This window comes from Lampris incognitus, chromosome 17, assembly GCF_029633865.1.
Source record: "Lampris incognitus isolate fLamInc1 chromosome 17, fLamInc1.hap2, whole genome shotgun sequence".
Classification (NCBI taxonomy): Eukaryota; Metazoa; Chordata; class Actinopteri; order Lampriformes; family Lampridae; genus Lampris; species Lampris incognitus.
The window spans coordinates 27,888,307-27,915,540 of NC_079227.1; the positions used below are offsets into that span (position 1 = coordinate 27,888,307).

Sequence of the window (27,234 nt, forward strand, 5' to 3'; positions counted from 1 at the left end):
ACGGGTGTTATAAATGCAATGGATGCTTATAGGGCATTATAGATGCTTATAGGGCGTTACAGATGCAAGCTTCATAGAAAGTGTTACCAATAATTATTTCATGTTCATGGGGGTATCTGAGCATTGAGAAGGTGTTACGTCTTTAACAGCCACTGAATGAACGACAGTCGACGGTTAGTATTCAAGACGCATTTGTGTGAGAACATGAATCATCCTACGAAAACATTTTGCTACACTGTTAGAGAGTTGTTTTTACACTTTTGAGTTTGCACGTCTCCGTATGTTGTCTTTTTCTTTCTTTCATGCATATAAGGCATTTGGTATGCCAGATGCATGCTTCTCTATGGGCTCTGAATTACAAGGAAAACATGGGAAACCGTATCCATCCATTCATTTCCTTCATTGCTTTAGAAACTATAATTGATACACTATGGTTGCTTAACTTTTCCATGTGCAACAATGCTTAAAGGATAAAAAAAACATAAATCATTTTTGATTTATTTTTTCCCCCTGAATTGTTGATGGGACATTATTTTTAACCTCCTCTACATCCATGTGATAAGGGTGTCTGCTACGCAGTTTCATTTTTTGTTTCTAGTCATATTAGTAAGGTTGAATTATCTCACATTTAGCGTTACATTTAGTATACTACTTTCTTTTTCCAAAGTGCAACAAGGATGAATAGAGTGGGCCGAGGTATGGAGGGAAGTGAATGATGGCTATGCATGACTTTAGATATTGCATCACATACAGTCATGTACCGGTTGACATTTTGCTCTCCAGATGAAAACAGTGGTGTCGTAGTTTGTTGTTTCTTAATGACTGCGTGAGGACTGCATGGACCACCTGTGCAGTATTTCCTTTTAATTCCTCATACTGTAGGTGTGACGACTGACTATGTGATCTGAGCATAATATATTATATTTATTATTACAATTTGGGCCACTTCCAGGGTCTAGTTTGGATACGTACCCAGTGTGTGGCTATGAGAGTCTGCATGGAGTGAAAATTCAAGAACATTCTGTCACTCTACATGACACAGATTGGCAGGATTTGCTGCTTGTATCGGCACTATGGCCTGTCTTTCACTGACCAATCATTGCTATCGCCTTCGATCGAATGAAATTGGAAAAAATACCTGCAATGCATGTGAAGATGCAATTACTGCATGTCTTATGTCAGAAGTTAGTTGGGGGCAAGAAAGACACCCATGGTAATCAGTGGAAAAACAGTCACCGTTTATAGATTTGTTTAAAAAAAAAGGTCATATTCAACCTGAACCCAAGGGCGCAAGTTTTAGTTGAACAGTGTCGAACAACTGCAGGTGAAACGGCTCAGTGTGGTCTTAAAAGGTCAGATGATTTTGTTCATTTGCATGTGCAAGCCATTTCAGGTGGGACATCAGTTCACACTGGTATCCGATACGGGCCACTTTCAAAAATGAATGTGATCAATAAAACAAAAGGAATCAGATCTGAGCGAACAAATCCAAATTGAGTATTAAAGCCTGCAGTCTGAACGTAGCCTTATAGGTATGTAATGTGGGTTATTGTGGGTTGTATAAGCACGCTCCACCCCGCCCGCCTGAAGTCACGTCTATCATGAATATACATGTCTATGGATATTGCCAATTGGATAACTCACTCATTTCTATAATCACTATTTCCTTCTCTAAGAAAAGCAAGATGCATCAAGCCAAAGCCTGAAGCCCCTCAAAAAGAAATCTGCCAGATAATGAATACGATTATCTTTTTTAAACTTGTTCAACCGTAAACTGATCATTTGACACAGTGAGATATAGAAAAACCTTTTGGATCGGTAACTTAACAATGTATTGCATGTCCGCTGACCCAACAACCCAGCATGTCTTAATGGCACACGTGCAATAGACATCTGGATATGAAATGGTTCACCCTGTACCAGCGAAAACTAGGACATTGGGACATCAGGTGCAGCTTATCTACAATCACAGGGGCCTAATGGGGCTTTTTATCACGTCAGAATATCTTTCTACTCCACAGTCTCTTAATGCAACTATCAAATACGCCGTCTCCCAATGTTCTCTGTGCACTTTGAGCAGTCAGACCACAGAAAGGTGACTCAGAAATTTGATAACAATGGAGTTGTGCTTGACACCCGTGGACCATGAACTTTTCTGATACCCCCTCCTCTTTGTCTCTATATCATTTGGCTCTTTCTCAGAAAAGACAGGGTTTACAGATGAGCCCGAGAATACTCGCCCGAGGAGAACACACACCAAGGCTGTGAATACTCTCTCCACCAACCAAGTCAATCAGTGTAAATCCACAAGCAACCTGATACCACCCATCAGAGAAGTAGAAGATGAGTGCTGAACTCCTGACCCGCGCCGACACTCGGACTCTCAGGAGACTTGCATTGTGGGTATTTAAAGGGGAATTCAACACATTATGATCAAAAACCAACATTCGGAGGGAAATAAGTACCCCAAAAAAGGATGATACAATCCATTTCCCACATTGACCCATGAAGTTACTTAATGTGTGAGTATATTTTAGTGTCATGGGTAAATTCTACACGAAGACAATCATTGCCACATTCAACAATCACTAAACAGTTGGTCAGCACAGCTAAACATAACTGGACACCGGACTCATGTTTTTTTCCTATTAGTGGGGAATGATCACTTTATGGGGAAGAGTTATACAATTGGCAATCCATTTAATTAAACTTATTAAGATTATTTGAGCATGGATTCAACTGAATATGTCCGCTCCTCAGCTGTTGCAGACCAACTACTGCTTACGTTTAACCCGGTGTCTGGGAGATGTTCTGTACAGTATGTGAACTTGTGCACAGCATTTGACATGCAGCTTCAGCACCGACCTAAAGGCATTGTTACCAGCTGACTTTCAGTGATTCCTGTGTCATTTTGAGCTATTTCACAACATTCGTGACAGTCTAGATGCCCGGTGTACTTGCAGAAATGGTATTTGACCCTCACCTTACCGCTGCCCATTTATCATCTCAACGTTGCTTTGTGATATTAGGATTGATATATCAAATTTTCTTTTAATCGCTCTTTGGCTGAAATATCCGAAACCCCGGAAAGCTAGTTTGAAACTACATTAATACAAAGCTTTTTTTTCTCCAAGATCTGCAAAGTTTCTCACAGAGAAAATACTTAAACGTGACTGTAAATCTGAACTTGCTGTTGTCTTGTCAGTAGCCAACCATGATGGAGCTGTTTTGAAGGAGATTTTATAATGCTGCAAAAACAGTTTGATTCATCAACAGAGGTGCAGATAATCTACATAGACACCGCAGAAAGCCAAGTGCTGAGATGTACCCTCTTGCCATGTAGTAATTCTAGGCGAAGTGAATCAACTTGAAAGCCACGAATCGCATGAAGTGGGCATTTATGAGTCCTCCTTTGGCTGAAAGCACTGCCTGCCACGGGATTGTCTCGAGGGCAATTTGATGTTTCTGTGTGCACCATGACCAATCCCGATACCATAATCAGAAATGTTCATGCTTTTTTTTTTTTTTTGCACACGCTCCAAAAACAGCTCAATCATAAATGGTGCTCCTGGCTATGTATCTATGTGTCCTGCCAACCCTCATTACTTTAATACCCCTTAAAAGCAAAATAAAAAAGACATGGCAACAGTTTCTTTATGCAAATCATCTTGAGGATCAATCACAATCAGACATCTTAATTCGACTGATAACGTGTCTATCTGTAGAAGAACTGATAATGTACGTTTAGGTTTCAATTAATCAGAAGACAAAAGTCGGCCAAGAACATTTGTCAGTCATGTCTCATTAAAACAGCTGAAGTGCTTTTGACCCTCTTGTCATGTAACTTCAGAAGCAACAAAGGAGATGTTGGGAAGGAGTGAGCAAAATACACATTTATGGGGCGTCCGGGTAGCGTAGCGGTCTATTCCGTTGCCTACCAACACGGGGGTCTCGGGTCTGAATCCCCGTGTTGCCTCCGGCTTGGTCGGGCGTCCCTACAGACACAATTAACCGTGTCTGCGGGTGGGAAGCCGGATGTGGGTATGTGTCCTGGTCACTGCACAAGCGCCTCCTCTGGCCGGTCAGGGTGCTGGGGGGAATAGTGTGATCCTCCCACGCACTACGTCCCCCTGGCGAAACTCCTCACTGTCAGGTGAAAAGAAGCGGCTGGTGACTCCACATGCATCGGAGGAGGCATGTGGTAGTCTGCAGCCCTCCCCGGATCGGCAAGAGGGTGGAGCAGCGACCAGGATGGCTCGGAAGAGTGGGGTAATTGGCTGGATACAATTGGGGGGAAACCCCCCCCCCCCAAAAAAAAGAAAATACACACTTGCATCTGTAGAACAAGCTTCATGTTACAGACTGTGACCCACCTGCTTGAAGAAAGGAGGTTGTTGCATCCCTCAGTGCGAGTAGTGTACCAGGCAGCGCTGAAGCCAAAGGGGGGCTCCAGAAGACCCACCACTGCGAAAAGAGGCTTGTAGTCATTCAGTTTGAATGTTATTGTGTTGAGACTCAGAAATACGCTCACCTCTTTATTTTCCATCTCGCCAGTTAGGAGTTGAAGTAAAAAATTAAAAAATTAAAAAAAAGACTTGAGTTTCTCGATCAGCTGTTGAAGCATCAGCGGTAAAGCCCTCAGGCTGTAGTACGTTTGTCTGAACCAAAGTCTTAAGACAGTTTTCAATTATGGTTGATAAATGATTGCAGAGTCTAATAGCAGTTCTTGCTTATATTATTCATGTACTCTCTCTGTAAAGCTGTATGTAAGCTATTTCTCTCTAGTGAATACTACTCGCTTGACAGATCGCATCTGTGGGCTCGAAAAGGTGTGGGATCACTATCGTATTATTTTGTGCATTTCTTTTTAGCACACTGACCTGTGGATACAACAAGAGTGCTAAGTTAAGATTTCTGACTGTCATCATTATATATACAGTATGCTGTCTTGTACAAATAGGCCTGTAAATAACATGTACATTATTTCATTTTGTATTTTCACTAATTAAAAGCTGATATATTGTGCGCATTGTCACATTGTTTTTGTTGTCAACTTTCTTTTGCCTAAATACAGTGTTTCAGAGACAACAGCCGGTATATTAGGAATGCACCGGTACAGATACTGGTACCGGGTGTCGGGCCGATACCAGGCTAAGGTGGAAAATAGGTATCCGAGATTTAATCCAAGGCCAAAATCTGATAGCTAAAGTTATGAGTAACATGTCAAAAATGAATGCAAAATAGGGCGTGCGGGTTGCGTGGCGGTCTATTCCGTTGCCTACCAACGTGGGGATCGCCGGTTCGAATCCCCGTGTTACCTCCGGCTTGGTTTGGCGTCCCTACAGACACAATTGGCCGTGTCTGCGGGTGGGAAGCCGGATGTGTGTGTGTGTGTCCTGGTCGCTGCACTAGCGCCTCCTCTGGTCGGTTGGGGCGCCTGTTTGGGGGGAAGGAATAGTGTGATCCTCCCACATGCTACGTCCCCCTGGTGAAACTCCTCACTGTCAGGTGAAAGGAAGCAGCTGGCGACTCCACATGTATGAGAGGAGGCATGTGGTAGTCTGCAGCCCTCCCCGGATTGGCAGAGGCAGTGGAGCAGCAACCGAGACGGCTCGGAAGAGTGGTGTAGTTGGCCAAGTACAACTGGGGAGAAAAAAAAGAAAGGGGGGGGGGGTCCAAAAAAAAAGAATGCAAAATTATTTACTCCATTTTTGACACGTGGCAGCCTGTATTTCTCTAATGATGAAAAAAAACAACAACTGATTATATCATTTATTTTGCCAGATGACCCAAACTATGAGTCTGCACTATTCGACAGAAGTAATGGATCAGATTGGTAGTCAGCACCAGCAGATAGCTAAAACATTTTGTTCCTGGAATCGGTATCGGCGGTGAAAAAGTGCTATCAGTGTATCCCTACTATCCAAAAAAATACTGTAATGGGATGCTTACAATACATAGGCAGTATTTAAAGTCCAGACCACAGCTTGCGCTCCTTACACTTACACACAGAGACTAAGCTGCACTATATAAAGCTGCATCTTCTGCTTTTTGACACTGAGGCGCTACGCGTTTACCAGACAAATCATCTGACATGGGACACCTCGGTGCACCCTCTGGTTAATGGCTGATAAAAACACCCTCCACATTCGCACCTCGGGGATGTAATGGTCCCGTCATGTTGCTTATTAACGATTTTTACACGCCGTGACGCGGCAGGAAACCTGTCAGCATGCCAATAATATTTACTGTCTGACACCTTGCCACAACACGGAGCAACCAGAGGAGCTGTTGATTGCACTTATCCTCCTGCCTGCGGCCTCGTACCCTACATACTAAACAGGCACACCGAGATAAAAATGGGGGCCATGACTGAAACACCGCTGCTCGCTAGCTGCATCAACTGTTAAGTGAGGTGGAGTGGACTGACGAAAAAAAAGAAAAAAAAAAGGCTACACACAAATAGTTTTTACTTTCTTGGTAGATGTTTTGGAGCCAGTGGCCAGATTATTTTTCTGTTTTTTAAATCGGTCATTGGGAGAGTCGTGATGTACTGCAGTACGGCCTGCCTCAGCAGCCCATCTGTGAAAAAACTTAACGATCAAATCCACATTTGTGCACAGATTATTAGTCGACCTGTGACACGCTCCTTTCAAGCAACTCACGGTAAAAGAGCATGCTCAGACTTGCTAACAGCATCTCTTCTGACTCCTCGCATGTTTTAAACAGAAGGCCAACATCTACCCTCCAATAGGCAACTCAGAGTCCCTCAATATAAATACAACAGGCTGGAGAATTCTCTCATGCATCAGTCTATCCTGTTGCCAAATGAAAACCAGCATGCTGCCAACTGAGGTCTGAATCCAGAGGACATAATGTGATATGTTCGTCATGACTGATGCGTTTTGTACGTCTATAAGTGTCACATGGGTATGTTTAATGTGTGCTAATCTCTTGGACATAACCGCCTAAGGATGCAAAATGAATTTCGGTGCAACCTGACGATAAAGTTGCATTGTATCTTATTCTATCATAGTGTGTAACCACGCGCTGGTGTCATGGCCCATGTCTGCATCTGCAGCATTAATAATAACTTTTCTCATGTCCCAAAACCCTGAACACAGTGTTATCTAGTAAACCATTTTCTAATTTGTACACGACTAATATTGTTCTTTTAATACCTTTAATCCATGACTTCTTTATTGTCTCCTTAATATTCATGAGTTGACCTTTGAGTGACGTGTACAAACAAGGATTGGTGGCAAGGGTGGGCGGGGCTTCATATTTCGATAATCTGATCTGATTGGCTGTATGTAAATGAGTGTGTCTGACGACATCAGGAGTATCCGAAAAAAGGTGGGCTAAAAGATGCTGAACAAGGAGGAGCTTTTACTTTTTATAGTTTTTGTTGTTTTCAGTAGAGATAGTAAAAAAAAAGGCATGAATATTCAAGCAATAAATGATGTTAGAAAAAAATTAATGTCTTAATAACTACGGCCCGACTAAATTCCTACGTGGTGCGGCGCGCCGACAGAAGAGGGAAGGGTGTAGGCTGCGTCGTCGGCGGTCACCGGGATTTCTAAAAAGTCGCAAAGGATAGCGCGCGTCATGCGAGTGCACGTTCCCACACACACGTGGACGTGAGCGTGCGATTTGCCCGCTGCTAAAATTACCACGCAAGCTAGGCGGGCTATGGGCTCGCTGATAATGGTTTCCATGACAACGCGGCACTCCAAAGTGCATCAATGCCAGCCCGGATAAACAGCGATCCTTTACCAAAACAAGGGGGTCATTACGCCAGCTTGTCAAATCAATGTTGAGAGTGTGCCGGCTGATTAAGGCGTCCCCTCTCCGTCCTGACACAGTGTCAATACCGGCTGGCCTGTGGCGGTCCACTCCCATGATTGGACTGAAACGCCTATCAGTCAGGCAGCTGAGCTGGACTAATGATTCCCTGTGCTGCCTATTAGGGGGACATGACAATTTAATCCTGTGGGCCAGGCAAAGGAAAAAGTGACCTTGGTGCTTTATATTGAAACTGAGGCAAATTGACAACAGCAGATAAATCTTTACCTTGGGCTATTAACAGAATTAAAGAACACAACAAAAGGGGGAGAGGGTGCTCCGCTGCATTGTTTTCCCTCGGATTAGCAGAAGTCCACAGACCTTTGCAATACTTAATATGTCTCGACAACGTCTGTAACAGCAGAGCATCAAATAAACGCCGTGCACGGGGCTGAATCCTTACAAGGAAGGCTGGATACGGCGCCGGATACTGGACGAGGTTATCGCTCCAAGCTCCAGGTTTTTAGATGTTCGCAGCAATGCCGGCGTGGCCTCGGGGTAAGGTATATTGCCTTGGACATCTATCTGAAGGCTACGAGAACATTGTCTACATGGTTGGAAAGAGGCCATGTGTTTACACAGATGTTTGAAGCTTTCAGAACACAGATCCTCTCTGCCAGGCTGTACCGCCATCTTTTGTGCCGAGGGCCACATACATTTTGCATTAGTTTACCCTTTGATACAGTAATGAGTAGGGGCAGCAGAAACCCACATGTTTACGCCAAAGCTTTAAAATCAGGCGGAGACCCGCGAGTGCGGCCATTTCCTGATTTCAAGGAATATGACTCTAAATTGAGGAAAACATTTTATAAACTCCCCCCTTTTGGTCTTTATAATGGCGGTGAGGTGGCCCTCGCCACATATCACCTCTTGTGGTTCCCGCCCGCGAGCCGTCCATTCTGGCTCTCCGTGTTTCGACCGGTTAAAACAGCAAATAAATGGCAAAAGATAAGCCCCTCGTCCATGTTGCACGCAGGCCCCCGGCCCGTAGGGCACCGTGCAACCCTTTCTGTCCCCGCTAAAGGTCAACATTTTCTTTCCTTTTGTCTCACTTTGCACATACATAAATCCTACCTTTCGGCTATTTATGTGTAAATATGAAATATTGTGTATCAATAGCAAACCACCTCTCCAACAATACAAAAAATGCCAACATCATATTTAATTTTCTTTTTTTTGGGGGGGTACTTTATTGATCCCCATAGGGAAATTATGGTCTGCATTTAACCCATCCTAGCTGTGTAGCTATGAGCAGTGGGCAGCCGCCGTGCAGCCCAGGGACCAACTCCAGTTCTTCTTTCCACTGCCTTGCTCAGAGGCACACACAGGAGTATTAACCCTCACATGCATGTCTTTTTTTTTTTTTTTGGATGGTGGGGGAAACCGGAGCACCCGGAGAAACCCACCGCAGACATGATGAGAACATGCAAACTCCACACAGAGGACGGCCTGGGATGACCCCAAAGGTTGGACAACCCCGCGGTTCGAACCTAGGGCCTTAATTAATTAATTAATTGCTTGAAGTGGACAGCTACACTACCCGGACGCCCGGGTATTCATTTTAATGTTACTTAAAGTGACTGCCCATTGTGCTAATTTCACATAGATGGCAAAATATCACATCAAATAAAAGGCAGGATGGTGCATTTACAAATGTTAAATTTTAGCTTGACAGGTTGAAAAAGAGTTATTTTCAATTAAGTTTTGACATTAGCATTTATAAAAAAAAGTTGAATACATGGGAAAAGATTTTATAAATAGGAATTGTGGATGTAAATTTGCATGAAAAAAAGTTGTACAGTTGGTTATTTCTGGTAGCCCTTTAATAAACTAGTAGGAAATCCTGTAAAATAGGTAAATAATCAAAGTTCTGCAATAAGGACATTTAGGAAAGTTAGTTTTCTTTTGTAGTAATGTAATGAATGCTCTGCACCATAGCATCCCTGTGGACGTCCGGCATGAGAACGCCTCACTTTAACTACATGATGCTGCACCTCCACGATAAGAAATTAGCCATAACGACAAACAGATGGCAGTATGCCACAGCGTTATTTCTCTGCCCAGGCTGTAAACATGATTTATAATTTGCAAGATATTATTTACCGTGATTCATGTTTCTGTCAGTCGCACATTGGAGGTTAATAGAAATGCCAGCATCCCTGCTGATTTACTTAGTAAAATTTTCATCCCAAGGTTCAGGTTCAGAAGATTGGAGTCAGAAAGAGTTACAAGATTCATGCATTATGTAGAAGGAGCCGACTGACCTTCAGCCATCACAGTCTACTCTATATATTAAACTGGGCTTGACCCTCCCAAGGCCATCAGGAACATTTGATATACTGTATTCAACCACCACTGTCATTAAATTACTCACATTTTTTTTATGAGTCGAAGCCATTTTTATATAGCTAGTAACATAAAAGTGATATAATTTTGATTAAAAGTGGTTTTATACTTTTATGTTCGCCTTTAAAATATGGGTAACGCTTTAGTAAAAAAAGACGACTTTCAAAAGTCAGTAGAAAAGCGAACGAAATCCACAACTAAATATAGCGAATGACCGACCCATCTTGTTGTCAAGCCTGATGTTAAAGCATCGCCATACATGTGTCTGTTGGCAGTATGGAGATAAAACCAACCAAATCTGCCCCACGGCTCAATATGGGCCACACATCTAGAAGATGCAATGCCGGGGGCGTCCGAGTGGCGTGGCGGTCTGTTCCATTGCCCACCAATATGGGTGGGGAGCCGGATGTGGGTATGTGTCCTGGTCGCTGCAATAGCACCTCCTCTGGTTGGTCGAGGCGCCTGTTCGGGGGGGAGGCAACTGGGGGGAATAGCGTAATTCTCCCACACGCTACACCCCCCCTGGTGAAACTGCTCACTGTCAGGTGAAAAGAAGCGGCTGGCGACTCCACATGTATAGGAGGAGGCATGTGGTAGTCTCTAGCCCTCCCTGGATCGGCAGAGGGGGTGGAGCAGTGACCAGGACAGCTTGGAAGAGTGGGGTAATTGGCCAGATACAATTGGGGAGAAAAAGGGGAGGGAAAAAAAAGATGCTGTTTTTGAGTGCGAGGGCCATTGGGATATAATTGACGTTAGCATTATTATTAACAATAATTGCCACATTATCGACTGGCTGTTGTCCGCTTGGCCATGAAGTCCATCCTCCTTCCCAAGGAACGCTGGCTTTGCCTAAAGTAGACTGACAAGCCAATTATACACCATCTTCCCTCTCAATGATAAATTAGTGGTAATTTGAAACTAGCCCTGAAATAAGGCTCGCCCACGCCAGCTAAAATCTTCAGAAAGAGATACTTTGCTCTTCTCCATTTCCTCCTAAATGAAGTCATCTTACAGAACCACTCCAAGACCTATGAAAGGGCTCTCTCTCTCTCTCTCTCTCTCTCTCTCTCTCTCTCTCTCTCTCTCTCTCTCTCTCTCTCTCTCTCTCTCTCTCTCTCTCTCTCTCTCTCTCTCTCTCTCTCTCTCTCTCTCTCTCTCTCTCTCTCTCTCTCTCTCTCTCTCTCTCTCTCTCTCTCTCTCTCTCTCTCTCTCTCTCTCTCTCTCCTCCACAGATGTCATCGAATGGCTTTCACTGATCAGCCGGCGTGTACGACTCGTCGCTGCAGAATATATTCCCCTTTTCTAGATCAAGGGACGATTTCACCCTCCCGCAGCCAGAGCTTTAACGGGAGCAAGAGACAGCATCGATAATATTTCCCCGTCTCGTTCCGCCCGAGCTGCTTCTTGTACATTTTGTTTCTTTTTAATGACACTGTTTACATATGCAGACTTCACTGAGGAAGTACCCTGACAACAATGAGAGCTGACACGTACCAAACTTGGTATGTCCTGGAGCCATCTTCAGTGGCTGGGATGCTGTCAGCTCCGTCTAAATCAGCAGCACTGTCTCAATGGCAGTGTGACACATGTCAGAAACTTTTAAATATCTGCTCTTTTCAGCAGAGCGCCTCTGCAGCCCGACGAGGGGGAAGATGGCGTTTTATGTGTATTAACATGTGTATGTCTGCACTAGCAGAAGAGCAAGTACAGCCAAAATCACCTATCTCTCTATCTCTCTATCCATCCATCCATCCATCCATCCATCCATCATGTCCTTCTCTATCTATTTAGTATCTCTCTCTCTCCTCTCTCTCTCTCATATGTGAATTGGTTTTGTGATGGAAAATAAGTCTTTATTGGACAGGTTACTGAGAAGGAGTGACTTTGTTCATATTGTTAAAAAGATGTTAAAGTCTGTTTCTGGTTAAAACTAAATTTGGTTTACAATTCCAAAAAAAAGGAAGATGAACTCTTTTTTGTGTGTGTGGATGTGTTAAGGTAAAAGAGTGATTTTGTTTATATTGTCAAAAGATGTGTCGTTGTTACATTTTGTTTTCCTGTTTAATAAAGAGCTGTTTTAAAATTTAAAAAAATCATCCATCTATCTAGCTCTCTATCTACCATGTTCTTGTCTATGTATGAGTATCGCTCTCTCTCTCTTACACATATATATGTGGTAAAAGGGCCAGCATCAAGCCCGCCTCTGCGTCAAACCCCGGAGACCTAATGGCTATGGTTTATTTAGACACGTAGATATCTATTAAGTCATGCTCAGTGAATTACAGAAATGAATGGCATAATTGCGTCGCAATTAGATCACCCTGAGCTCGGTCTTTTAATGGCAGAACAGCAATTCGGGTCCTAGACTGTGCCTGTGTTTGGACAGCCAACACCATCTCTGGTGATTGCACATGCTTAGTGCAGCCGGCTACAGATCTGAACTTCGACCCGTCTTTGATCAGCAGTTTTGGCAAAGCAATCCATCATGGTGCTCTTACTGTCAGAGGAGGTGCCTGGCTGCAGCTGTGTGTCACTGGCTAAGAGGGGCTGCTTAAAGGCAATCATGTCAACCTCCACACGACTGCTCACACGCCGAGATTGAAGGAGGACTTGACAGGGCCAGAAGAGTCTGCTGAAGACACCGGAGGGCTGTGTCTGGGTGAACTGCGGCCGTGACATGACGGCAGATTGGCAGATGCAAACAAGTGGGATATTCTCACCCAATAAACTGGAAAATGTTGGAACTCTAGGACGGGAATCTCTCTTCCGGGCTACCGTGGTGTATATGTGCGCTGCGAGAGGAATCAATTATCGGCTATCTAATGCTCCTCGGTGAAACGTTGTGGCGATGAGCGGCGCTCATTAAGGCTGAGCTTCACAACATGACAAGTTATTTTCACCTCGGAGATACTTCGAGATGTGAGACTCTCACATAAAAGAGCACACGGCAGAAATATAACTCAAATATAATTGTCGTGAGATATGTAAACTACATTATCTTATCACATTCGGGCAATGGCGAAAGGGTATGCTGAATATGCTGATGCAACACAACGAACAAATCGACGGGGGGAAAATCCTATTTAGGTACATTCTCAAGAAAATGTTATGGAGGAATGGTGGGACACCTATGTTGTGCAGCTCTGACGTATATATATGATGGATATTTGGAATAAACCCTCGATTACACGCCCGTGGATATAGAAAAGTGTTGTGCAGCTGGTTTGGGCTTTTCGTTGTTTTGGTTTTCTTTCTTCTTTTCCATGCTGTGATGGCCACATGAAAGATGCTGGAGAATTAACATCACTGTGCAAACGAGGTGATCGGTGAGCGCTGTCACACCTCCGCTGCAAAAATGATCTCGCTGAAGGAAAATAGCCCATTCATTCCCCATTACTTTTTAAACAGACACACAGGGTATTAATGGCAAAAACGGGCCTGACTTCCAGACAAAGAGGCTGAGTGATGGCTTGCTGACTGGAGCTCCGAGTGTGCAATAACATGATGTGAAAGGACATTGTCAGGAGCCCAGACAGGCCCGGATTGTACATAGTGACAGAAAACAGAGATGAGGACAGAGATACTGGTGCCATATTAGTGGCCAGCATATTCAAACACCGTCCTTGAGTCTAAGCAAACTTGACATCACCTCCGATGGCTTCAAAGTGCTCGCCCCACCACCACCACCACCCCACCCTCTTCCTCCGTCTGTAGCCAGCAATCCTCTGTGATGTGATTCCAGACTCCGGCCTCTCTTATATGCAGAAAACTACCAGCAGGCCTGTTTTGTCAGAGAAAAAGGAGGATAGGGGCACGGGGGGCCTGCAGATACCCTCAGTCAATCTACAGCTGGTCGCTCCGTCGAGAAGTGTGCTCATTTTTTTCCCCGATATCTGAGCTACTTGAGGTGATCCGAACACTGAAGTGTGAGGAGCTGTCGCCTCGCATAAAGCTCTTCACCAGCGGAAGATGTCAAATCTCCTGATATGCGAGGAGGGAGGCAGAGGAGGAGAGATCTGTCTGTCTTTATGGGCTATGGAGAGACTCTGGGACCCCAAACGAGAGGGGGGAAAGTCATTTTATTTTTGCCCGCCTGGTGACAAGAGGTTGGGGTGGAAAAGAAACCAGCTCATCTCCAGACCCTTGGTGGATGGAGGACAGATTTAAGCTGCCACTGGGCCCAATATGGTGGGAGAGGGGAATCTGGGTGCCATATAAAAATACCAGCAACATAACAAAAGACAGATAGAAGTACTAACAACAGATATGCCAGTGTTTTGTAGTAAGTTCAATGACCAAAACAGCATTGTGGTGTCATACGTTCTGCTCGCTAATCAACAATGGATGTACGGTTCATCGGTCACATTGGCTCAGTCCACCTTTGCATTTTATGGCAATACAGTTGTCAAATTTATTTAAAAATACCCAATATAGCTTATCTTCATCACCATTTTGAATAATATTACCAATATTTATGGTTGACTCATTTTGACCCAAACAGTAGCTACACAAAGGTTAAAGTTGGACTGAACACCTCACCTCACCTAGGTCGTCCGTCAGGACGCCCCTTGGTGACATCAGTAATCACATTTAGCTTTTCTCGTCTAAAAACCTTGAAGTCGGCACAATAAAACATTCAGCAACATTTTTTTAAAAAATTTGAACGACTAATATTGTGCTTTTATACCTTTATCTACAATTGTTGTCAATTGTCTCAAGAACTGTGAGGGCGTGGTCTAGTCCTAATCAATATTCATGATTTGACGTTTTAGTGTCAATGGTGGGCGGGGCTTCATGTTATGATGATTTGAGCTGATCGGCTGTATGTAAATGAATGTCTGATGACATCATGTATATCAGAAAAAAGCTCGGCTGAGACAAACTGCACTACAGGGGGAGCTCTTTTAAAAAGAAAAAGAATGAATTCAACGTTTTATACTTTGTCAGTAGAGACAGTACAAAACACATGATGACTAAACTAAACATGTGATGTTAGAAAATATTAGTGTTTAAATTTCATTCCCAATCTAATATATCTCTAAATGATATACCTCATTTATATCCATCCATGCATTATCCGAACCGCTTATCCTGCTCTCAGGGTGGCGGGGATGCTGGAGCCTCCTATCCCAGCAGTCACTGGGCGGCAGGCGGGGAGACACCCTGGACAGGCTGCCAGGCCATCACAGGGAGATATCTCATTTATATAAAGAAATTAAATCTTCTTTACATCTCATTTATATGAAGAAAATATATTTATATAATTTTCTCATTTATATAATTTTCTTTATATCTCATTTATATAAAGAAATTAAATCTGCTTGTAAAACGCTTCTCTTTTCCCCTTTTACTTTAAGTAGGTTTTCTGTGAAACTCTATTGAAAGGCATGCCAGGCAGCAGCAGCGGGCACCGCTGTGTGCAGAATACGAACCATTAACAGTTCACCTCACCATCTCCACCAGGAGGGCACCAGCTGGAGAGGAAGAAGCAGCAGTGGTGGAGGGGATCACACCATCACAAAAAAAAGAAAAAGAAAAAAGAAAACAGGGCCAGCGGCGGTGGGACTGGAGTACGTTCAGAGTAATGCTGGCAGTCATACAGTTGTGTGTGATAAAGTGCAGCCCACCATAAATACACTCCGGGGCTCCCCCGCACAGCTGGCGACCCAGGTTACAGCTCTGAGAGAGGCATGGGAGAAGGATGGTGGGAGGATAAGAGCGATGGGGGAAATAAAAGCCGCCCCCTCAACATATAATCCGTCTGATGTGGAGTGGATTATCATGGCCAGATCCATGGAAATAAGGAAAATAAGTTGATAGTAATTAAAAGCAACTGAGTTGGTGGGTGTATTGAGCATTACAAAATTGTTTGAGTCCAAAGTAGGTGGGCACTCATGCCTGCCATTCACACGAGAGGCTGTGGGTTATGGTAGTACTAGCATTGGTATTAGTACTAGAATTAGATATAGTACAGGAAGTGTTGTCACATTAGAGAATACGCTGAGAACACACTTGAACTAAGAATTAGTGGAATTAGTATTGGTATTAGAGTACTTGGGGTCAACTGTCCAAAGTAACGGGGAGTGAAGAAGAGAGTGCAGGCAGGGTGGAGTGGGTGGAGAAGAGTGTCAGGAGTGATTTGTGACAGAAGGGTACCAGCAAGAGTTAAAGGGAAGGTTTACAAGATGGTAGTGAGACCAGCTATGTTATATGGTTTGGAGACAGTGGCACTGACGAAAAGACAGGAGGTGGAGCTGGAGGTGGCAGAGTTGAAGATGCTATGATTTTCATTGGGAGTGATGAGGAAGGACAGGATTAGGAACGGTTATATTAGAGGGACAGCTCAGGTTGGACGGTTTGGAGACAAAGCAAGAGAGGTAAGATTGAGATGGCTTGGACATGTGTGGAGGAGAGACGCTGGGTATATTGGGAGAAGGATGCTGAATATGGAGCTGCCAGGGAGGAGGAAAAGAGGAAGGCCAAAGAGGAGGTTTATGGATGTGGTGAGAGAGGACATGCAGGTGGCTGGTGTGACAGAGGAAGATGTAGAGGACAGGAAGAAATGGAAACGTATGATCCGTTGTGGTGACCCCTAACGGGAGCAGCCGAAAGTGGTAGTCGTAGGTTAGAGCAGCGTTTCCCAACCCATTCCTCAAGGAACCCCTATCCTGCAGATTTTCATTGTAACCCTGCATAGGTAGCCCTGCTTGTGCTTACTCAACCAATCATCTCACAGCACTTAATTACGCAAGGTGTGCAACATCTGACATAATTCATTGCTGATTGGTTGAATAACTACAAACAGGTACCTATTCAGGGTTGCAAAGAAAATCTGCAGGATAGGTGTTCCTTGAGGACTGGGTTGGGAAACACTGGGTTAGAGTACAGGAAGTGTTGTCACAGCAGAGCATAAACGAAGACCATAAGTGAACAAGGAATTAGATGAATTAGTTTTAGTATTGTTATAAGTATTAGTACCGTAAGAGTCATTTAATTTGCAACTGCTTATTTTATGATAATTATGAAGATTATAATTTTGGCTAGTGCAGAGGTTCCCAAACTTTTCAGACTATGTACCAAACCAAATATCCTAAGTACCACTCCCCACTGCAGATACCAACAATGCCACAATGAAAGAGCCATTGTTTTGGAAAAGTGTTATATAAATAGAATCATTATTATTATTATTGTCTTGCCAATGTAGGTCCACCTGACTAATTCTAATACTACTACTACTACTACTAATAATAATAATAATAACAACAACAACATACCATTTCAGTGAGACGGATGAGCCTGTTTGGATAGGCATAGCCTTGGAATGTCAGTTGTAAGTGCAGTCAGCATAAGCCGCAGATCTGGCTCTGTATCTATTCGGGTGGGGTACTTGGTCTTAGTGGCAGTGACAGCAGAAAAGCCTTTTTCTCTTGTGTGTTTCATGTTTAATCACAACAGGCTAATAGTGTTAGCTAAAACCAACGACTGAGGAGTACGAATCCTACTGTGACAAGGTCAAGGTCTACATTACTAGTTCATGCTATGTTGGACATGATGTGATGTGTTACCCTACGTGGCTAAGCACAGGCAAAGGTTATTTCTAAAATATTTAGATGATTAAGAACTATTTTTACATCATTGCAATGCAATGTGTACATGTAACAACTGTTGTCTGCAGTAAAATGAAATTAAATGACAATTGTTTGATTTTTAGTTGAGGACAGGTTGCAGGTGATTAAAGAGCCTGCTAGGTTTAAACCTAGTACAGATGTGGAGTCAGCTAGTTTAGTCAATATGTTTAGTCAGGGAATTTCTCATAGTATAAATTGACAGCTTGGTCTATAACGTTGATACCGTCTCCTTAACCTGTTGTATTGCTCCCAAGCTCTCCTCTCCTAAATTCACAATAATCTAATAATCACTCCTACCATTGGTGGTGGTGAAATGTGCAACAAAGTATCTAATAAACTACAGAATCAAACATCTAATGTTATCAAAAGTGTGACCACATATCGTCCAAAGCATAGGTCATCAAAATTGCCAACTAATAATACAAGGTGTATCATTCCAATTATAATATTTCATCTATTGGTAGCTCTAAAGTTCTGCCTACTACTGATCACTTCAACAAGATGTTTAAATTTGGTTTCATAAATATCAGATCATTGTCTACCAAAGCTTTACTAATAAATGATCTGATTCTTGACCATAGTTTCGATATGATTGGGTTTATGTGAAACACGGCTGAAACCAAATATTTTCCTTCCCTTAAATGAAGCTTCCTCACCTGACTATACTTATGCCCATGTAGCTCAGGTAAACAAACAAGGGGGGGTGTTGCCTTAATATATGTCTATTTTCAATTTAACTTCTAAACTTGAATATAAATTCCAATCTTTTTTAAGTCTATCTCCCTCTGCCACGAATAGACTCGGCTCAGTCCAGATTGTGATACTCTATCGACCTCCTGGCTCTTACACACAATTTCTTGAGGAATTTGGAGAATTTGTCTCAGGTCTTATTACTCATTCTGATGAGATTCTAATTTTAGGTGATTTCAATATTCATCTGAATAAGGCTGGTGGATCCTCTAAGTAAAGCCTTTCTGGCACTTGTCGATACTTTTGGGTTTGCTCAGTTTGTTCAAGAGTTGACTCATTGCAGCGGTAACACCCTTGATTTGGCTGTTTCTGATCTGAATGTCTTGCCAACCACATCTGCTGTGTCAGATCATTTTCTCACCAAATTTGATTTGCCTTATGTCCGCGGTGGTGTAGCGGTCTAAGCATCGGCTTTGTGTAATGCAGTTGCCGACTGGGGACCTGGGTTCGCGCCCCGGTCTTGTCAGATCCGACTATGGCCGGACTCGATGAAGCAGCAATAATTGGCAACGCTGTCTTCGGGAGGGGGGCGGAGTCAGCTTGTGTTCGTCACATAAATGAGTCTCTGTGTGTGTGGGAAAAAGCAGTGCTTCGGCCTGGATTCGCCTTGTCACGAAAGTGGGGAGGCGTCTCCTTCGAGACTGCCGGCCAGAGAGATGCAATTGGCGAACGCATGCAGTATGAGGGTGGGTGTTTGAACTAAAAATAGGGATTGATTGGCCACTAAATTGGGAGGAGAAAAAAAAAGAAAAAAATTGATTTGCCTGTCCATTTAATGTCGGCACAGATGTAATTGCCACTTGCCACATTGGTCTGTCCACTGTACTTGCATTTGGCCAGCAGCTGCCTGAAGTCTTGGCTTCTTTCACTGTAGAGACTGACTGTTGAACATTTCACTACAGACTTAAATGTGGCCCTCTCTAGTCTCCTCGATTCAGTTGCACCTCTCACTACCAGAGCTAGGCGACTAAAGAGGCCTACACCCTGGTTTAATGATGAGACATGTGCTCTTAAGTGGGCCTGCAGGAAACTGGAATGTAAATATCTATCTTGGCATGAGTGTTTATTGAAATACAAGCATGCTTTATCTGCTGCAAAAGCAGTGTATCTCTCTCGCTTGATCAATATTAATAAACATAACCCCAGATTTCTCTTTGACACTGTACCTACATTTATTAAAAAGGAGCCATCTGTTAGCTGCTCATCATTCACAGCCCCTGAGTTTCTATACTTTTCTGCAAAAGGTTGATGAAATCATAAAAAAAATTACTTCTTCAACTCCAGCTACTCCTGCAGATCTGGTATTACCAAATGTATATCTATACGAGTCACTGAGAGTCCCTGTTATTACAGCTTTTGAGACTATCTCTCTTGATAATTTGACTAAGCTTGTGTAAGCTTCTAAATCAATTACTTGTCTATTTGACCCTTTACCAGCAAAACTTTTTAAAGACCTTTGGTCTTTTCTGGGACCTACAATGCTAGACATTGTTAATTTATCACTTGCTACTGGCACTGTTCCCAGCAGTATTAAGACAGCTGTGGTTACACCTCTACTTAAAAAACCGCACCTAAATCCAGGGTCTCTTAATAACTACTGACCAGTCTCTAATCTTCCATTCTTTTGTAAAGTACTAGATAGAGTTGTGTATCAACAACTTTCGACCTATATAGAAGAAAACTATCTATATGAACCTTTTCAGTCAGCTTTCAGGGCCTGTCACTCCACCGAAACTGCTCTGACCAAAGTGGTGAATGATCCTCTACTATCTACGGACTCTGATTCCACTTCTGTGCTTCTATTACTAGAGCTCAGTGCAGCCTTTGACATCATTTATCACTATTAGACAGAATACATTGTAATTTGGGTGTCTCTGGCTTATCTCTCTCTTTGCTCAAGTCCTACTTATCTGGAAGAAAACATTGTGTCTGCTATAACAATATTACAACAACTTTCTCTGACGTTAAATATGGCATACCCCAGGGCTCAGTTCTTGGCCCTCTATTTTTCTTTCTTTATAGTTCACCTCTTGGCCAAATTATACGTAGTCATGGAATAAATTTCCATTGCTATGTGGATGATACTCAGATGTATGTGCCTGTAAGGGCTGATGGTCATACTCAAAGTACTAATTTAGATACCTGCTTGGCTGCTGTGAGAAATTGGATGTCACTAAATTTCCTGCTTTTAAATTCATTGGCCCTGCTAGACACAGACACCAATTTGATCAAGTAGCAATAACAATCGACAACTCTGTGATTTCACAAAGTATGACATCCAAAAATTTTGGCATTAGGTTTGATCCCAGCCTTTTCTTTGATAAGCACATTGAAGAAATCACCAAGACTGCCTTTTTTCCCCACTTAGGTAACATAGCTAAAATTCTATCTTTCCTGTCTATGGCTGATGCAGAGAGTCTAATACATGCATTTGTTTCATCAAGACTTGATTATTGTAATGTTCTGTTTTCAGGTCTGCAACATGCTAATACTAAAAGTCTTCAGATGGTTCAAAATGCTGCAGCTAGAATCTTAACTAAAACAAGAAAATTTGACCATATTACACCAATTCTTGCCCTCCTTAATTGGCTTCCTATCCATGTTAGATCAGACTTCAAGGTTCATCTGCTGACTTATAAAATCCTAAATGGGCTTGCCCCATCATACTTGTCTGATCTCCTTAAACCATACATTCATCTCGAGCTTTCTCAAAATACAGGGCTCCTGTGTGTACCCAGAGTTAAAAAGAAGTCAGCTGGTGGCAGAGCCTTTTCCTATCGGGCCTCATTCTTATAAAGTAACCTGCCTGCTGCCATCAGACAATCAGAGTCTGTTGAGTCTTTTAAATCCAAATTTAAAACTCATCTTTTTGCCTTGGCCTACAATTAGTTGCCTTTAAGTTGAGTGCTTCACAACCTGTACTGCATGGCAAGTTGGTTTCTGTCTCAACAAATTTACCAAGCACTGTTCTGCTGACGAGATTATAGAGTATAGGTTATTGACTATTGCAAACTGTTCTCTTCTCACATATGTATTTTCTCTCTCTCTGAATGACATCTTCTCCTTTCTCTTCTTCTGTGTATGTGAGTGGTGTGATGTGAGTCTCCCTTGAGTACACATGCAGTCTGTCCTCCTCCCAGTTCTCCATGGTGATGGTGGTTACCACCTGGACACTGCTTGGCATCCCCCATCACATTTTCTTTTTATATATCTTATAAATCCATGTAATTTTGTTATCCTGTTTTAACCTTATATCCTTCTCTCACTAACATGTGTGACTTTTTTTTTTTAATATGGTGATGCTGGTCACGTGGCTTGGGTCCTGGGCTGTTTGGTGGTGTCTGGACACTACTTGGCATCCTCCTCATCATATTCTTCATATATTTTATAATTCCATGAGAATTCTGTTATCTTCTTTCAATGTTGTATTCTGCAAATTGTGAAACACACAACATCCATTGCATGTTGTCCATCTTGGGAGAGAGCCCTCCTCTGTTGCTCTCCCTGAGGTTTCTTCCTATTTTTTCCTCCCTGTTGAAGTGGTGTTTTTTTTTAGGGAGTTATTCCTTATCCAATGCAAGGGTCTAAGGGCAGGATGTTGTGTTGCTGTAAAGCCCCTTGAGGCAAATTTGTAATTTGTGATATTGGGCTATACAAATAAAATTGACTTGACTTTGTGTTTATTTACCTCAATATTTTCTTTTATCTGTTTGGTTAATTGCATAATAACTGGAACTTCCTGTGGGGTTGTTCATGTCGTGTTTGGAGAAGCCATGAGAGCTGTAATGTGTGCTGATGAACTGAAGGTGCATCAATGATAATCTGTCTCTATCTATTTATTTGCTCACACTACTATAGATTAATCCACCAACTAATACATATCCCAAACAAGCCCCTTGAGGAAAATTTGTAATTTGTGATATTAGGCTATACAAATAAAACTGACTTGACCTGACTGTCATCAAGATATCACTTGGGTTTTGCACGCTACAGAGCAATTGGTTAGCCAGAAACTGACAATTTTTGCGTGGAACTCTTACACCGTCTGCAGTATCTCTTTTCACATCTTCCAACACCTTTTGAAAATAAAGAAAACATTTGAAAAAAATGTTCAACATAGCTATTTTTGCCTCCTTTCTGTTATTTTACATGAGAAAATGCCTGGAACTGAAACTACTTCTACAACCCCCACATAAAGTGCTGGAATTTCACAACACCTCTCAGGACGTCTCCGTGTTGACCTACTATCAACTTTTAAAGAGGCCATATCATGCTTTTTGGGGTTTTCCCTTTCCTTTAGGGTGTTATATAGCTGGGAGGTACATGTAAAATGTCTGTAGCGTTACAAAGCCCAAAGTACACGCCAAATGGAGTTGAGTTATTCACTCTGACAAAAAACACTGCCTGAAACACCTCATTTGCAGTCCAGCGTTTTCTTCCATTACTTATCTATGTCACTATATAGCACATTTTCATAATGCCCACCTAGAGGCTAGTTTGGTCCATCCTCAAACAAAGCTTGGAAGAGCGGACTCAAACAAAGCTAGGTCACAGATTTTGGTGCAACACTGGGAAGAGTTTGGTTAGCAGGTATCACAAGACAAAATGAAGAATCAGCGGTAAAAATTCCTCTTTACCACTATTCTTCAGCAGTACAACCCAAACCTTTTATTGTGTCCCCTTCATTTTATCGAAGATTGCTCCAGTTCAACGCTGGATTTTCAATTTGTTTGCCTTTCCTAAAGTAGAAAGGACCAGATGACATTGGATATAGTTTCTTTTTTCAGGCCAACAACAGATATATGCCAACATGTTTGTTTGCCAATCCCACTTCAGAGGAGTCTTTCCTCAACAGAGTCCAGTATGAAGCTAGATAGTCGGCTAGGTTGGTGCTAAAATCGGAATCAGAATCGGAATTCGAATCTGTTCTATTTGAGTCTTTATCTGAGAGTGAGAGCTGGAAACTAAACAAATAAACAAAAACAGAAAAAGTACTGGAGTGCGCAGAACCGAGGCTGACGTCTGCGGCACCATCTTGGTGTTAAAAGATGTGGTTGTTCCATCTGTAAAGGAACATGTTGAGGAATCAGCAGCACAAGCTGTAAGCAACATTATATCACTGAAATGTTTGTCTTGCATTAGTAGGACCAAATGGCTTGTGAATACAGTTTCAGTGCAGAAAACGGGTGTATACATTGCAGCTTAAGTTATTTAGGGAGTTAACGGTGATTTGCAAGTAACAATACACCCGTGCACCGAGCAGTCAAATATATGCCTTATTTCAACCACATCCACTCAAAATCATGGCGTTATTTTCACAACCGCCAAAGATAAAAGTCACCATCCCCCAAACACGAAAATTTTTCAATAAGCAATCAACTATAATTCTTATGATACTAAAAACAGTTATGCTCAAGTGAAGATATTCCAAGCCAAAAGCCTGTGAAACTATGGTCTTCTTGGTAAATGTATGTACACATTCTCGCAAAACACCCTACTTGAGTAGTATTATAGGCATTTAATGTACTTCAGCATACAAATAACCAATGATGCAGGGAGATACTATACAGTCATTTGGCAACAGCAGAATAACATTTTACTAGCTATGTAAATATTATTTCCTGACAGCAGACATTTTCCACTTCAGTCGGCACTTTAACACATTTCCCACACATACACTGACTAACAGGGGCATATATAGAACATTTTCTTATATATGGCTTGTGATTGAAAGGCTACATCCAATGTTATGTCACACAATAAACATGTAATGAGTGTAATATTTACCAGAGACTTCCTGCTAATCTTTGTTTCTGCAGATGTTCATGCAGTCCACTCTCATATTCTGGATCGTGTTCGGGCTCGAACATGTAAGGGTGCATTTGAGAAGTTGCCATTGCCAATCAAGAACAATAAATTACGTTACTTAGTAGGTTTACAGTTTGCTTTCGGAACCTCCACACCGGTGTTGTCTTGAACTCTGTGTCCCTGTCAAGATCTCTTTCCCCTTAGCCAGACAAAAGCCTTCATATGGAAACAGGTTAGCTATCCATTACAATTAGGTTAAGCTAAGTGTTAGGTTAAGTTTAGGGTTACAGTGAGCATGAGGAAGAGGATGAGGTGGTCGTCACAAGTACTGGGTGCTGCTGCTCGGCAGGCTTCCGGAAGTTGGCCAATCAGAAGAAGACCACGGTTACACATGCGCACGAATGCGGATGAATGACCATCACTTGCCAAGGCGAAATTCGTGATTTCTCATGCTAAATGTGGGCAGTCCAGAATGTGATACACACGGAAATCAGTTTTCTGGTTTGTAGTCCACTTGAGTGGTTGCTGTTTTTGTGACGGGAAAATGTACACTGAAGTCCAGAGAAAGATACATAAATGTTTTCACTAAAGTGTCTTACTTGCACATGTTATCATTGTTTTATGGACAAATACAGAGGAAGAACATTGGTTTACAAGTTGTATTTGTATACCCCAAAATATGAATCGATGTTATTAATACATTTTGCATTCATTTACGTTCAATGCCTGTCTGCCGACTCACTGCCAGCTAGGTAGCATCTCTTGTGGGGCAGTTTGTAGTTTTCACGGGCCATGTAGTACAATACCTTTAAACATGATGGCACTGAATCATTTTCGGCTGGTCACAACGTTTTGAAGTAGCTGTGCAGGTTATGTACAATCAATCTGATGCTGAGCTCTCTACCATCCTAGCATCATTGTTGCCCACCCGCCTAGCTGATGCTGCATTCCTGTACCGGGATAGTCTTTCCACTATGCTAAAGAGGGACTATGGCTTTGTCAAGGAGAAGATGAAGGATGTTTTGGTCCAAAACACTCTCTTCTATTCTTCCAGACATAGATTAATGCTTGCCCTCGCAAGCCTGGTGAGAGCTTGAAAGTCTACAGTGCAGATATTACTCAGCTTGTCCTAGAAACTTTTCCACAGCATGAGCGCTTTGCACAGGATGGGGAGAAGTTTCACCGCTTTGTAGCTGGACTGGAACCTACCTTACAGGCCAAGATAAATGAAATGGGAGGAGAGGGCCTAAATTATGCCCTACTTGTAGCCAGACGCTGTGAAAGAGCCTGTGTTGCTCTGAACCTGACTGCTGCCTACCTACAAGTGACGTCATCACCAGACCAGATGTCAGTAGTCCATTCCCATGGTGAACTTGACAAGTTCGCTGATGCTATGGAGATGCTGATGCTTACTGTACAGAGCCTGAGGAGTGAAGTGCACCACCTGAAAGAGGACAATGCTCACCTTCGTCAGCAATTTGACTCCTCTCCTGACCGAAATGCTGACTCACATAGTTCCTGAAATGCATGTAGTCACTCACATTTAGACTTCTGAGTTTGACATCAGAACAGAACTCTCTACTACTCATCTGAGCACCAGAGACATCATCCAGAGCCTCTACACTGCTTGCGCTCTGATTCACCTGGATACCGCCACAACAGATACGACCAGGGTCCCTATGTTGACTGTTATCACCATAGATCTCCCGACTGCTCACCACGTGAACATCGTGTCAACTGCAGACACCAGCCTGAGGGAGACAGGAGACTAGCAGTCCATCTCCATGAAGGGAGAGGGATGAAAGCCCTCATGCCAGTCACAGTGTTCGCTTACAGTCTCCTGACAGATATAGGCAGTCTAACAGATCTGCTTCCATGCAACAGGGAAACTACCACTATCTGGTGTTGAAGGGGAAACACCAGCTAGTACCAAAGCAGCCCCTGTTGATGACCCACAGCGATTGACCACCCATGACAAGAACGCTTCAATAGACTACTTGTCCAATGTTCTAGCCAGTGATAAATGTGGGCCGGTACTCACCGGTATGCAGTTTCGGCACTTCTACATTTTACTCTTTAGTAAAATGTAGACGTGCCGGCTCTTCTACATTTTACTCCATGACTTTTTCTGGCACACCGGCACTTCTCACAAGTTGCCAGTACTCTTTTCTGCCCTCTCCATATCAGGTTCTCTGGATGATTCATAATGGCCCAAAATAAACTGCATTACCCAGGGGGCACTGGGGGTACTACATACCCTGCCCCCCCCCGGGTATGTGATGCTCACCTCCCATTCTCGCAAAAAAACCAAAAAAACTCCCGTTCTCGCTTGCCTGCTTTTTCTAGTCTAAGTAACATTACCCTTACAATAATGTCGGCCTGACTTCAAAACGTTTACACAAAGAGAACACGAACAGAGTCAGAAAATAATACAGAGCTTCGAAAGTCAGATGTAGGCTGGCAGCTGCAGCTAACGTTAGCGCCACTCTTAGAAGCAAAGAGCCTGTTGATGACATAACGTTTGCATCAGCAAAACCACCTGCAGTTACCGCCACCGCAGCCAACTATGAGTAATGGCCCGAATGTTGGTCAAAGGATCAAATGCTGGGCCGCCCTGATGGCCGAGCGGAATAAACCGCCACTCTGGCAACCCACTCGTCATGTGGCTGGGAGGTTCGTATCCCAAACTCGCCGTAACTGGTCACTGCCAGAGCGTCCACGGGGTAAGGCATTAATTAGGCCACCCTTATCGGAGGGGTAGTGGGTGTAGATCGGTGTAGTGTTTGGGGATTCGTTGTTCTCCAGCGACCCCTCTGGCCCATCCGGGCTCCTGCAGCAAAGAAATCGGAAGCATTCT

The 27,234-nt window shown here is 43.0% G+C and overlaps 1 protein-coding gene across 2 annotated transcripts in view; it reads left to right on the top strand.

Moving 5' to 3' along the window:
- The window catches only part of LOC130127298 (calcium-activated potassium channel subunit alpha-1), a 116,748-nt gene extending 111,741 nt beyond the window's left edge, over window positions 1-5,007 (top strand). For both annotated transcript variants that reach the window (XM_056296897.1, XM_056296896.1), the window contains 2 exons: window positions 668-696; window positions 2,203-5,007. In XM_056296897.1, coding sequence (XP_056152872.1) covers window positions 668-696; window positions 2,203-2,354 — 181 coding nt within the window. In that variant the 3' untranslated portion in view covers window positions 2,355-5,007. The remainder of the gene's footprint in view (window positions 1-667; window positions 697-2,202) is intronic.
- Window positions 5,008-27,234: the final 22,227 nt, after the last annotated feature.